A 14,053-nucleotide genomic window follows, 5' to 3' on the forward strand; every position below is an offset into this window, starting at 1 on the left:
CTTTATAAAATTAGTTTGCATTTTAACTTAAAATTTGTTCTGCCTTCAGGGGAAAAAAAAAAGAGTAGAAGAGTAAGTCTTTCACATTAATATTAGCATTTTTCTTTTTTAACAAATCTTGGATATGGGAAGAAAATATTTCCTCTTTGATTAACCAAAGCATATGTATGCATTCTTTTAATCACTACTTTGTATGCATTATTCAGTGTGCAGTCTCATGTGTCAAGAGATGGCTTGCTAGTATTCATTGTTCAGTCTGAATTCCAAGATGGAAATTTTGGTTGTTGAAGATGTTTCATTTAAAGAAAAATATATTCAGACTTTAAGTACAGATATCGTATTGCTGAAAGTCAACATTTTCATGTATGATTATACAAGCTGGTTTTGCATTTGTCACTGTGGTTCTTCTGTTTTCAAACCTCTGTTAGACTCAGCCAGTTGTGAAACTTACTGGCTCAGTCTGAGATATTTTGTTCTAGAAAAATGATAGAGTATGTGTAATTTCCTCCAACTTACTAGAAAATAGAGAAAAAAACAAAAAAAAAAAAAAACAAAACAAAAACAAAACACAAACTTTTTAACCAAGAGGAAAAAAGTACATACTTACTGTTCTTTTGTCATTTGCATCAATGGCAATATTAATATTGAAGATGTGTTCCTTTTGTAAAGAAAGAGAGAATATGGCTTTAATAACAAGGTGAGAATAACAGTAAGGAGCAATCTCTGAAGTTCTATCTTTGCATTAAAAAGGGTTCTTTCATAAAAATCTTTTTGTAAACTATTCCACGAGTTTGTTTTATAAGCAGGCTGAACTTATAATGAAAAATGTTATCTGATATTTTTGAGCCTCATATATAACAGAATTATATATTGTGTTTTAGTAGTGCTCAGGTAAAATTCAAGCATTCAGAAGTCAGAAGATTCCTGAGTTATATTCTTGTATCCTGACAGCACCAATGAAGAGCCTGTGGCCCTTGGCTGTGGAGCATGCTGGGTGCACCTAGATTCTTCAGAGAACTGAGTGTGACATTCTAAATTTCTCTGAATACTAACATAAATTTGCAAGGTGGCTATTAGGGCATGTTTCAGTGGCAGCAAACATATACATTCTGAGTAGTCTTTTGCAGAGTTTTTGCCCTTTGTGCTAAAGTTGGGAGACATTGAAGATAGGAATTCTCATACCATTGGCAGTACAGTGTATTTTCATAAAATTTACTTGATAGGTATGCCTATCAGTCTGAAGGCATACACATATATGCCTTTATATACACCCACAGCAGAAGCATCTGAAGGAAACCTGCTCACTGAAAGAAGCAGAAATTTTCTGAGAAACAGTGTTACTTTGCTGTCTATCTAGCATGCTTCATTTTGTGTTCAACAAAATAGTGCTGCCACCTCACAGTTTTATTATTAATCCATGTATGTATAGTAAAGGTTCTTTGCCCATTTTTTCTCTTGTAGTTTCTGTGATGAAATTTTAAGTTTCAGTGATGAAATTACATAGAAATACCCAACTTCTGTCTTTAAAATAAGTTTCCAATTCTTATCATTTTGGAACAAAGGAGTAATAAATATAGTGGAGTTATAAAATGTGCTTCAAGAACATCTTAAATGTTCAAAACCCTTCAGTAATTAAAATGAATATTTCTGTTCTGTGTAAAGCAGAATATCATCAGCTTTAAGACTAGCTGTTTCTCCAGTTTAATTGTTGCAGATAGGGCATATTTAGTTAGTCTTTTCTTTCTTTCTTTTTCTGTGTGAGGTCTGCCAAAAATACCAGGCAATGATAAAGCTCTTATCTGTGTCTGACTTCCCTGTTACTTGATATGGTTTCGTGCTTCTGAATACATCTACTTTGTCTCTGTGGTACTTTGTATCTAGTAGCTGCTTATTACTTACCATAGTTAAATTTTAAACAAGAAATAAAAATGAACAAAAAGAACCCAAGGTTGTCATTAAAAAATAACTCTGATTTAATTTCTTCTAGATAAAGACCTTGACAAGCTGTTATCACTCTTAAAAAATCCAGATAAACAAAGTGAGTGGGCAGATATTTGTAGAAGACAGTTCTGCAAAGTCATGAAAGCCAGACCGGATATCATCAGTGGAACAAGTAAGTATGACTTACAGAGTTGAAAAAAGCAAGTAAACAGAAAGCCATTGGTCAGCAACGGTTCTTTAAAGTTTTACTGAGGATTATGTTATCTATAGTTGATTTTGTGTCAATTAGGAAAACTATTTAAATATGATTTTCCTGAGAAAACAGGAATGACCAATTTCATTAAAAGTTCCCAGACTTCAGCCTTACTAAACATCAGGTAATCCACTCATTCAGGTTTTTCTTCATTTAAGTGCATATTTTCTAGTGAAGAATAAGCTCATACTGGTGTGTTGATATGGAAAGTTAAAACAACAAACTAGCCAAATGAAAAAGAGGAATTACCCATATAGCATAAATCATCGGAAATAAGACTTAATAACTCACTTGTAATATAATGCATACTTGTATAGCAATAAAGAAGCTAGGTGTTCTCAGAAATTGCTGACCTCTAATTCTTTAAGAATTCTGATTATGTTCAGAATAGTTTAATCTTTTGTTTACAGATGTCAAAAGAATTCCCTTTAAATTCTTTATGAAAGCAACTAATACAACTGACAGTGAATGCAGAAGACATATTTTCTGTATGGGATCAAAGTAACCCAGCAAATGTGTTTTACATAAAAGACGTGAGTTTTATCATAATTTACATAGCTATATGAAAGTTACAGAGCAGTTTCAGAATTCTTAAGGAAGTCATTCATACAGGAACCTATTTAGTATTAAAATATTAAGAAACTTGTCATTTGTAGTAAAATTTACATTTAAAGTAAAAATAAAAATAAAAAATGAATGTTTCTAAATTCGCAGAGGCTTCCATTCTTATTACTTGTTTGAAACAAGTTTGAGTCTGTAGTCTTTAGGTGATTATAATTTAGTCAAAGCTTTTACCTTCCATTTGGAAGAATGTGTATGTAGACAATACATATATATTGTATTATGTATACATTTGTATATACAGTTGTTTCAGCTGAAAACAGTTAACCAGAAGTAACCCTAATCTTCTGAATTATAAGCATATATGCATGTTATATTGTGGTATGTATATATAATACAAATATATGCTTATATTGTACATGTCCACAAATACATGCATTCAGAAAGCTTTGTGAAACAGGTAAACAGAGATTCATAACCATTCAGAAAGAACTGCACATCTTTTACGAACTTCTGCTAGTATAGTAAAAATAAATGGATGAATAACAATTAAAGCCCAGATTTTTCTGACAAAAAAAAAAAAAAGGTATGTATTACTTTCTTGCATCTTTCTCAGATCTAGTAGATCAGTGTATTTTTAATGTTACGTATTGTGGAGCACAAATACTTTAGTCATTGTAAAATCAATTTTATTTGAATACAGCATATTTTCTGGACTGATCTCTTCTTGGATTTTATGAAATTTATGTTGAAAATTGTTAGTCTGTCTTCCTGCATCTAAAAGTAATTATTTGTTGAGAAGCATAATTTTATAAAAAGAAACAAACAAAACAAGCAATAGAACATACATTTAAAGTAGCTTATTTACAAAGAAAAAAAAAAAGAGAGAATTCTAGCCTTTTGTGCTTTGTATTAGTCTATATATAACTTCAAAACCTGTGTAGGTTGTTTTCTGTAACTTTGTTGGAGGTACTGGAAGCTAGAATTAGGAATTAGAGAGTCATTCTAACAAATTAGGATTCATTAACCAGAAGATTCGGGTTACTTCTGAGTAACTGTTTCCACCTGAGATAGAACTGGGAGTAAAAGTCAGCAAGAAAGTATCTGCGGACTTGTTAAGCCTCACAGGGACTTCTGCAAGTGTTTTCACATACAGCACGAAAAAATAAAGTATGAAAATAGAAACAGAATGTCTTAAAAATCACCAAAAAAAATTACTACAGACCAATGTTAATATTATTAACTAAGTGTAAATGCTGTTCATCTAAGGTGAATTCAAAGCTGTTGTTTAAATTTTGCAGATCTGCTTGGAAATAGTTTGGAAGCAGCAAAATTTCTGCTAGCTGTGTGGTGTGAGGCGCCATCATGCTCATTAAGACTACTTTATGAGAGAGAGCTGTGCTGCTAGGCATGTGTTTTTGCAGAATGTGATACTCTTCCAGATTTCAGAGGACTGAGAGTCTTCAACCCAAACTACCCAAACTTTGTTTGTAGAACAAAGATGCATAGTTATGGTTCCTCTACTGGTCCCCTCCTACAGCAAGAGGGAGACTAACAATAAAAGAAATTGAATGAAAACGTAACCAGCAAACACAACATTGGATTCAATGACTGTATAGTGTTGACTTTAAAATATTTTGGGATCTGATGTTAGGATTATCAGATGCTGAATCTGTAGAACCTGCTTGAATTCTGTCAGAACATCCTTGACAAACTGTACAGTAGCAATACCTATAATTCGGTCTCCTGGTATTGATTACCATTGCATTGACCAAGTCAATGCATTTGTGCTAAATGCTATGGTATTGCATTACTTTGGGGAATGGCCATCTTTATCCTTATACAGGCGTTTTCTCTGTCAAAGCATTATCTGTGGCTGTAGCTTTTAAGTCATTTCCATGGTCATACATCACGATCCACTTTTGAATGGCTTTCTTGAATTGCTAAAAGGAGGTACGAACCTTCCTCAGACTTGTATGTCTTCTGGTGCAGCAGGACTGAAAGTGCAGAATTTCTCTTGATCTTCTAAAAGAAAATCATATTATAGAGAAGCAGCTTCAACATTCCATAGCTCTAAGCACAATAAGCTCAGACAGAAGCATTCTAGTCATTACTTCTGTAAACGTGCCACAGATTTGTGCATGCTCAGGAAATAGCTGCTTATTGTGCAGTTTTGCATGTCTCTGGGTTGCTCAGATCAGCTAGAGGACCACTGATACAGTCCTTAGTCAAGCTAAGTCTTGGCCTCTTTTGGAACAATCTTTGCAGCCTCCCTGAAGCATCTTTAGCACATCCAGACAAGGGCTTTCTCTGTATTTGAACCTAGGCTTTGGCAGGAACAGAAACAGGCAAATCAACTCCCCCACGAAAAAGGTTAGATTTACGTGGAAAATTGCAGGGCTGTGTCAATCTAGGCTTAGTATATTGAATGTTCAAATCATTCGTGTGATAGGAAACTATTTTTTGGGCCTGTTTCAAAAAACCCTTCTCATCCCTCATCCATCAGGATTTGCAAAAGTTTGTTGTTGTTGTTGCTGTTGTTGTTGTTGTTTTTTAGCCCAAGAAATCTCTCTTATCTTTTCCCAGTTAGTGTTGTATCAGCAGCTGACTTCTCTCCTGTCTGGGGGCAATCCAACATCCTCAGTCCACTCTTATCTTAGGAGACTTTAAACCCTACATAAGAGAAATTGAGGGTGTTGCAAAGATCATGTAATTCTATATTAACATTGTTTCATTTATAATGAGAGGTAATCCATCCCCAAATCCTAATCATTTTCCTCAAGCTTTATATCCATATGTGGATATGGATAGGGATAACAAACTCAGCTACAATGACTTGATCCTTGAGGGGCATTCAGTTACCATGGCATGATTCCCTCAGGAATCTGGACTTAGATCAGGAGTATTCTTTAGGACCTATCCATCTACCTCCAAAATGTTCTCTCTTAAAAAGTGAACAAACAAACAAAAAATACATGTGGGAAGCCTATTTCTTTTTTGGAGCAATTTTCATCTTCAGGCAGTTATTCTTTTAGTCTGAGCAACCATTGATTGGCTTCAAAGATACAAAAAATATAATCAGAAGCTCTTGAAATTGCATCTGAAATCTTACTGGAAAACACAGGATTTTTCTTTATCTCTTACAATGAGTTGAGTGTTTAATGACAATAGAATCGTTACAATCAACACTGTTTTGGAATCCATGAAAAGTCATTGTTTGTGGTGTTTGTATGCTACAGCCTTTAGCAATCACTGCAAAAAGTTGAAAGTAACATCAGATCTTACTCCATGCGATGGACAGTGAAAAAGATGAATATTTTCAGTAGGTATGACTATTTTTTTCTCTTCAGGATCAGAAGACAATAGACTTGGTTATTTTCAAAATAACCCAATCAAGGGTTGAAAATGTAGCTTATATCAAGACACACTTGACAGCTATCTGAATCTCAGCAAAGAGAGTATTTCAGTTGTCAGCACTCTACTGTAGAAGTGAAGATAATAGTTACAGACTTTTTTTGATGAAGAGGGTCTTGTGGATTCAAAGACAATGAAATATTACGTTTCTACCATTATTAGAACATGTTGCTACTTTTGGGGGTTGAAAATTGTTTAAATTTCAGCCTTCAGTTGGTCCTACTGAAGAAGACTGAACTAACTTTAGTCTGCAGAGTAATATTCCATAGATTCTCTTTTTAAGTGTGTGACAGAAAATTTTCTAGGCTATGATTTCAAAAAGACAAATCAGAGTAAGTGCATTAGATTTCCCTTCTGAATTGATCTCCAGAGGAGCCTATTGTTATAAGAAGAACCTAGATTCTCTAAGCTGAGATTAGTCTAAAATATGGACCAAATCTACTGCCTCAAAGATCATGCAGTCAGATCTTGATTCTGTCTGTGGTCTGCTCTCATTTTCTGTATGACCAATTTCAAAATACTGGATTTGCAGCAGAGGGGTTTGGAATAATACAAAAAAAGATTTTTACCTTTTTATGTCTTTACTTGATTTTACTTGATTTTTCAAGGGGGCTTGCTTTAGAATTAGAGTGAAACAGTAGGTATTCCATGTCACACAGGAAGAACAATAGTGGATCTAAACTTCTGCCCCCAAAACAGTCTGAAAACATCCAAAGGAATATACAGTAAGTGTTGTAAATGCATGTGAACGTTCATGCTTGTGTGTAAAGATTATACCGTTTGATGAGTGTAGGATTTGATAGTCTTGTTTTTCTGTTGATAAAGAAGATACAAGTATATTGATAAAAGATATGCAACCATCATCTCTAATGGAGACAGTCAGAATTTTTATTGCCTCGTTTTCTTCTATTCAAACAAAATGCAACTTGTGCTTTTGCCATTTCAGTGTACAATAACTGAAGTCTCTCCATTGTCTTGGGAATTCAGAAAAGTCCTCCTTGTTGTTGCTTTTAGGAATGGAGTTGCTGACTGTGTTTTTCATAGATTTATTGGACTGATCTATGGTTGATGGAGCTGAAAATTTCTGATGCTACTTATAAAGAAGTCAACTGTCCAAGGTTTTCATTCTTGAAAGTTTAACCTTTAACACAAATCAAGAAGGACTACTGTTGACTCTTAAGAGAGTTCTTTTTCTTCTAAATTCCTTTGAAGTATCTGTGAATTGGTATAGAATATGATCCGCTAATACTAGTTACATTAGAGGATCAAAAATTTTCTAATATGTGCTACGGTTTTTGACCTTTATGGCTTAAACCCCTCAGAGAAGTAATTAAATAACCTCTTCTGGTTGTCACCTAATAAAACAGTTGGAATCATAATTTTTTAAATCAGTGTTCTTATGCAGTTTAGAAACAATTTGAATTACCTTCCTTTTGTACATTAATTCTTCAAGAAAAAATAACAAAAAAAAAAAAACAACAAACAAACAAAACCAAAACAAACATCCTGTAGGAATACAACTGTTTTATGGCATACTGAAATAGTTTAGTAGATTTTAAAGTTCTTCCATTTATTTTATATATGATTACACACTCCCAAGCTACAATTCTCTTTATTTTGGATGCATGGATTCAACTTATATGAGGTAATTTTGTCACATTGTCAACATCGTCAACATTGTAACATTGTCAACAAATTGGTAGGCCTTGACACTAATTTTTGTATATGGACATAATCTCTGCATGAGATGTGGGCTATTGTAACAATACTGACTGTGTTGTACAATGAACTTTTCTAAATTTCAGTTGGCTCCTTTTCCAATTAAATGAAAAATCATTGAGCCAGTCTCCATCTTTGTAAAGGTTCCCTGATTATGTCTACATGGCAGCTAAACGATTTAGTATTAAAAGATAAAAATTAAAATAACTACTTGTCATTTCACATGAACATTCTAGTGGAAGAGAAAATGTCCTGTGAAAACCCTCTATTTCCATATTAACCAAATTTGTTTTGATAAACTCTTATGCATCTTTTCTTCTCTCAAACTTGATTAAAAGCTTTTCAAAGATCCTGATAGGCACTTAGATAAATACTTTCAAATGGTGGAAATCAATTTTGTGCTTGAGTTTCAAAAAATTGCTTAGTAGTTGTTGAGCTGTCACTTCTCCTATTAACTCAAGCACTGAACTGAAATATTTGACTGTTAGGTCAAGCGTGTGGATGGCTTCCAACAAAAACGGGAAGAAAAACACAGTGTTCTGACTTGACTTACATTGAATTATGCAATACTTTATTCTTTTAACATAGGTCCTCTTTGCTATTTCTTTCTTGCTTTACTTATGCAAATATTTGTTACATTGTTTGTGGACCAAATTTCACTAAGCCTATTAGTGAAGATGTGAGATTATTTACTCTCACAAAATAAATAAATCATTGCTCTTCTACAAAATATTTTTTTGCTAGCCCTATGTGGTTTCGTAAAGGTATGACTCAAATAGTTCTTTTCATAAAAATGCATAACAATATAAATTATATGTGTAATATTTTTCATTTTGATTTGCTAATCCTTTGCAATGCAAAATTATTTTTTTTTACTGTTGGGCCTGGTTACTCTAACTGTAAATCTGTGTTTAGCTGTTGTAGTGAAACTTCTTTTTCCCATATAGGGGAATACCCAAACTCAGCCTTTAAAAAACTTTTTCTGGATTAGTTCTAGATAAATTTCCATAAATGTTTTATACAGTTAATCATTAAAAACAAACAAACAAACAAAAAACACACACGATTTAATGTCAGTATATTAGCTTAAAAAATGGTTGTTAGCTTCCAAATGGTTGGAATAAGAGTTAATTATTGTCTTTGAGATTCTTTTCTTCATTATTTTTCTGGCGTAACAAGCATCGGACTGTGCATGGAGGTTCTGTTTTTCTCCTTCTCCTCATGCACTGCAAGCTTGCACTCTGTCAGTTTTCCTACCAGCAAGGCTAGTTCAAGAGTTTTCTGCTTTTCTCCATTGCCATCTCCACCACAGATTGTTATGCTTCGCGTGTGATGCTATGACTGTTCATACAGCTACATGCTAAAATGTTTTATCGGAATTATTCAGCTTAAAAATGACAAGACCTGTGCATGCATGGAGTTTTATGGGGCTAGAGGCTGAAGCTTCAATGATGTTGAGTTGCATTTGAGGTGATGTCAAGGAAATTGTAATGTGCAGACTTAAAACGGGAAATCCCAACTCTTTTTACTCTGTAAGAACACTCCCTTTGCTTTTGCAAAAAGTTATATCACTATTCTTTAAAACCAGCTTATAACAGTAGCATTTACGTATCAAAAATGTTCATCGTTGCTATATCAAGTTCTTAATATGGCTAATCTCAATATGGGTATCCTCCATGCAGTATGTATAAAGACTTCCTTGTATCCTTTAGTTTAACTCTGTAGGGTTAACTCTGTAGGCTAGTATGTTCAATTGCAGGAGTGTCAAACTTGCAGAATTGAAGAATTGGAAACTTTTTTTTTTTTTTTTTTTATGTCATTGAAAGTTGTCACTAACTTCCTGGCTAACATTCTGTTAAGAGAGATGTAATTTCTTATGTGGTGACCAGATTTCAGCATTGGGCTTGTCTGTGCAGTATGTGCGGACTCAAAATTCCACAGAAAGAACTGAATAAGAACATTCCAGCCATCATCTTATATTACAGATTTTCCAAATAGAAATACTCTAGTCACTTAACTTTCAATGTATAGCTTTTATAATTAAGTGTATAGTTTTTATCTTGTGGTGTCATAGGTCATGTTGGAAACAGCCCTTAAAACATTATTCACTTTTGTTGGCATTGTTTTGGGGTATATTTTTGCTTTCTTTTCTTTTCTTTTTTTTTTTTTTTTGGTCTACATAAACAGAAAAAAGATAAAATATTGTAGTTTAATTATAGTTAATTTTCATTTTATATTGAAATAATGTAGCAAATTCTGAAGTAATCCATGGAGGATACAAAGATAATAGGGAATTCTCTTTTAGCTTACACTGAATATATTCTCAATAAAGCTATTTAAAATCTAATTTAAGCTAGGAATGGTGGTAGGAATGCAAAAGCACTAAGTATGCTTTGAATTGTTCCCCCATAAAAACATGAATAAACATGCAGAAATTCAAATAGCTTTAGTTATGTATTGTCATCTTGTTAGGCAATAGAGTTCCCCACTTTGTTCATTGCCTTTAACATTTAAATATTTTTATTCTTTTTGCAGTTTTGGCAGAATTAATTGAAAAGTTCGTGTCACATCTTTCTGAAAGCCGATCGGATTGTTATTTCAGCATGGAAAACTATAAAGGTCAGTTTCCTAATAATTTATTGCTGTGAAGCCTCTTCATATTCAAATTACTTTTCTGTTAAATATTTCTGTAGTGGTTTGGAGATTGTTGAAAATTTTCCTTAACAACTCAGAAATTCATTACTTAACTGATGGGAAGTACCTCAGTTTGGAGCAAAAGATGATGTACTTGAGGAAGCAGTACAGACAATTATTAATGATATTTTCACATTTCTAGTGTGCAGTGGAAAGGAGATGCAGAACAGGCAAGGCAAGGGTGTCATTCAAAGTATTTGTTGAAACCTATTTCAGGATGATTTGCAGACCTGGTGGCATAAATATTTAAGCAAGCTTGAGCAATCTGGTTTACCTTTTGAAAGCCCTTTATTATGTAATCAACCCCCTAAGTATGTCATTTATATTGCATTAGTAGAATTGTTATTGTTGGCAGAGCAATCTGAGTGTTAGTTTCATACAGATGTCATGCTTACAGCCAGGAACAAAGGAGGAATGATAAAGTTAATTTATTCTGAATGTAAAGTAATATGTTTTAATATTTTGAAATACTTATAAAATCAGAAGATACAAAAGCATTGTTAATATCTGCTGGAAAATGCAGTTTCATTCTTTAATATCTGTAAAAACTTCTTTCCTAGGTTTACTCATTTGGAGTACTAGAGAACCAAACCTTCTTTGGGGAGGACCTATTATTTATACTTCTGTTTTGTTCTCACATCCATAGGATGAAAATATAATGTCTATGGAGACTTCAGACTTGCCTTTGAAATTTCAAAGCATAAAACCCCTTTAGTAATTTAGATCTCTTTCTTTTATGTAGTGGCTTTGCCATTTAGCCATCTATCTTCTGAATACTTTAACAGAATACTCTATTTTATTTGAGAATCTTTCTCTTTGCGTAAGGAAGAGAGGTGCTAAGTGCCAGTTCTGTCAATTTTTTATTCCTCCTTAAAAGATCAGTTCTCAAAAACTTTCACTGAAAGATTCTTCTGAACCCTATTGTCCTGCATCAGTTTATTACTTACTTTTTGACTTCCCAAGAGGCATAATGAGCAACAAAAATCTTTTCATTGACTCGTAAAACTTGCTATTTGCATATATCTGTCTCAATTCAAATCATGATTTCAGCTACTCTGTTAAAAGCATAACATCTTCACGACTTAAAAGATTTGACACCTAGACTTCCCAACTTGCTTCTCTCTGTACATTTTTCTTTTTAGGTCAAAGTTTAAGGTATTGTACAATCTCCAATGATATTGAAGGCTCAGGTGCAGTTTCTTTTCCTGCCTAGGGGGCTGCCTATCTCTTGGTTCTTTAGAGGATAGTACAGCCTACAGACTATAACAGTTTTTCCTGTTAGAGGTTGTCTGTTTGATTTGAATAAGGCAAAAACTTAACTGAAGGAGGAACTGTGCAACTTCCAAGCGGGTATCTTGCCCAGCAATGTAGAGCATTCCTGCTGTTTCTTAATCATAACAGTTAAGTGTTCCCATCTAATGTGGAAAAACTCTAATGAGGGGACACAGTAGTCTCTACCCTCTGCACTTAGAAGTGGAGTACCTCGTTTTCAATCCACTCTTGTCCACCTGTTGTTCAAAGTGAGTATTTAAAACAAGTTCAGGAAGGTTGAACCTGCATCTTCTACTTCATTATCCTATGATTTCAACATGAATCATTGATCAGATGGAGCTGTCAACAATAACATATTGTTCATCTAAAATTTAATGCCAACTTGAAGGAAACCAAGATTGAAAATCCTATGACAATCACATACATGAAATTATACCTTGTGATTATCTGTCCTTAAAAGATAGATACAAAGACAAAACAAATATAACAAATTAAAAGCTCTTAAAAATCTTGGGCTGGACAGATTTTCAACAAACCAACCCATTTTTAAAAATTCTTTTTTTTTATTTTTCAGAAAACCAGTCAAGTCTGTATAACATTCCTTTCTGTATTTTATGAATCACTTTTTCATGCATAATTATACCGGCAGTATTGGACATGAATTCTGGAAAGAAGTTTATATATACAGTTCTCAAATTGAAGTTCCATGATGCATTATGACCTCACTGCTTTAGTTGCAAAGAGAAAAAAAGTGAACCTAAGAATTCAGCAATATGCAAAGTCCTCCTTCTTTTCTACAGGAAGATAGTTGTATCTCCCAAATAATTTAAAATGACTGGTGTTATCAGATATCTCATTCTATCTAAAATATACTAATTTGCTCTGATTATGAGGAACTTATTCCTTCAGAACTGCTAAATGCTAAATTAAATCCTAACGTGACCCAAAATAAAATAACAGGAGTTTGAAGCTAGAGTAAATACATTTAAGATCAGAAATTAAAGATGGCACTTTCTCCTTCAAAATAAAAAAAAACAAAAACAAAAACACATCAGGTTGGCTGATGAACAATTTTCTTTCACAAATGTTTTGATATTCCCTGTCTTAATAATTACAAGGTTAGAAATGGGATAGTGAGACAGCTTCTGAAGGATTGTCAGTAGTCTGGAGATAAGACACTGATGTGAACTGTAGGCAAAGGGCAGGTATTCTCTTAATGTTTTCCCTCCCGGTCAGCAATGCCATTATCACACACTCTTTTTGTAAAGAGTTCTCCAGTCCAGGAAAGTGTGTTGCTCAGTCAAACAGCGTGATTCATCAAAGGTTTATTTTATGTTTTACAGGAAGTCAGTTAATAAAATTTCATAACACATTTTTCAGACAGGTGTAGCAATGAGTATCATCCAGTAAAACCAGCTAAGACCAATAAACTCATGCTGATTGGCAAGAAGGTGAAACAAAAATTTGGTTCCAAAATTGAATCTAGGGTTATACAGCACTCTGGTACAGTAAAAAGGCTTGACAGTATGAATCAGTTGTGTAGCTAAATTTACACTCATTTCACTCTTTTTTACCCAATAAAATATACAGTGTGGCATTCCTATGAAGACAGGGAATATGCTGAGAGACCCTTATTCTGTATTACGCTTCCAGTATTTGCACATAAGGGAGAAACAGAACACCCTAAAATCTTTATCACACTTTATTTACTTAAAAGTACTTTTTAAATTCTCTCACTGATTGAATAATGATCAATCAGTTTTCTATATATTTCCCAGGATTTTGTGCTAAAATATATGAAGGGTTGGAATTTCTCAAAGGAGAACAATACATTCTTGAATGTCATGTTATTTTGCAGTATCTTTATACATATGCCTAAGTGTTATCTGAGCTAAAACCTAAAACTGTTGTTACAGTAGAGATATTGTTTTGAATTACATAGAGCTAATGAGTTGTTATTAAACTGTATTCCAGATGCATCTTCCTAGCTCAATATCTAAGTAAGCCAAAAATGCACTTTGCAATTGCATGTGTCCCCCATTCACTCTCTTCAATAAATTGGGATTTGGGGAAACAGTTTCTAACCAATGTTTAGTTTTAATGAAGAGACGCCACAATTTTCATGAAACTGGATCCAGTATAGTGCATAGATATTCAATGTTTATCATGTTCCTTGAAATGAGAAATAGATTCTCTTAA

At 33.5% G+C, this 14,053-nt stretch overlaps 1 protein-coding gene across 14 annotated transcripts in view; it reads left to right on the top strand.

The window, feature by feature from the left end:
- The window catches only part of TBC1D32 (TBC1 domain family member 32), an 89,533-nt gene that overhangs the window by 57,017 nt on the left and 18,463 nt on the right, over window positions 1-14,053 (top strand). For all 14 annotated transcript variants that reach the window (XR_010830397.1, XR_007163865.2, XM_048065529.2 and 11 more), the window contains 2 exons: window positions 1,988-2,113; window positions 10,424-10,507. Coding sequence is in view for 12 of the 14 variants with exons in the window: in XM_048065529.2 (XP_047921486.2) it covers window positions 1,988-2,113; window positions 10,424-10,507 (210 nt within the window). In the remaining 2 variants the exon portion in view is untranslated. The remainder of the gene's footprint in view (window positions 1-1,987; window positions 2,114-10,423; window positions 10,508-14,053) is intronic.

Source organism: Anser cygnoides, chromosome 3, assembly GCF_040182565.1.
Source record: "Anser cygnoides isolate HZ-2024a breed goose chromosome 3, Taihu_goose_T2T_genome, whole genome shotgun sequence".
NCBI classification, from domain to species: Eukaryota; Metazoa; Chordata; class Aves; order Anseriformes; family Anatidae; genus Anser; species Anser cygnoides.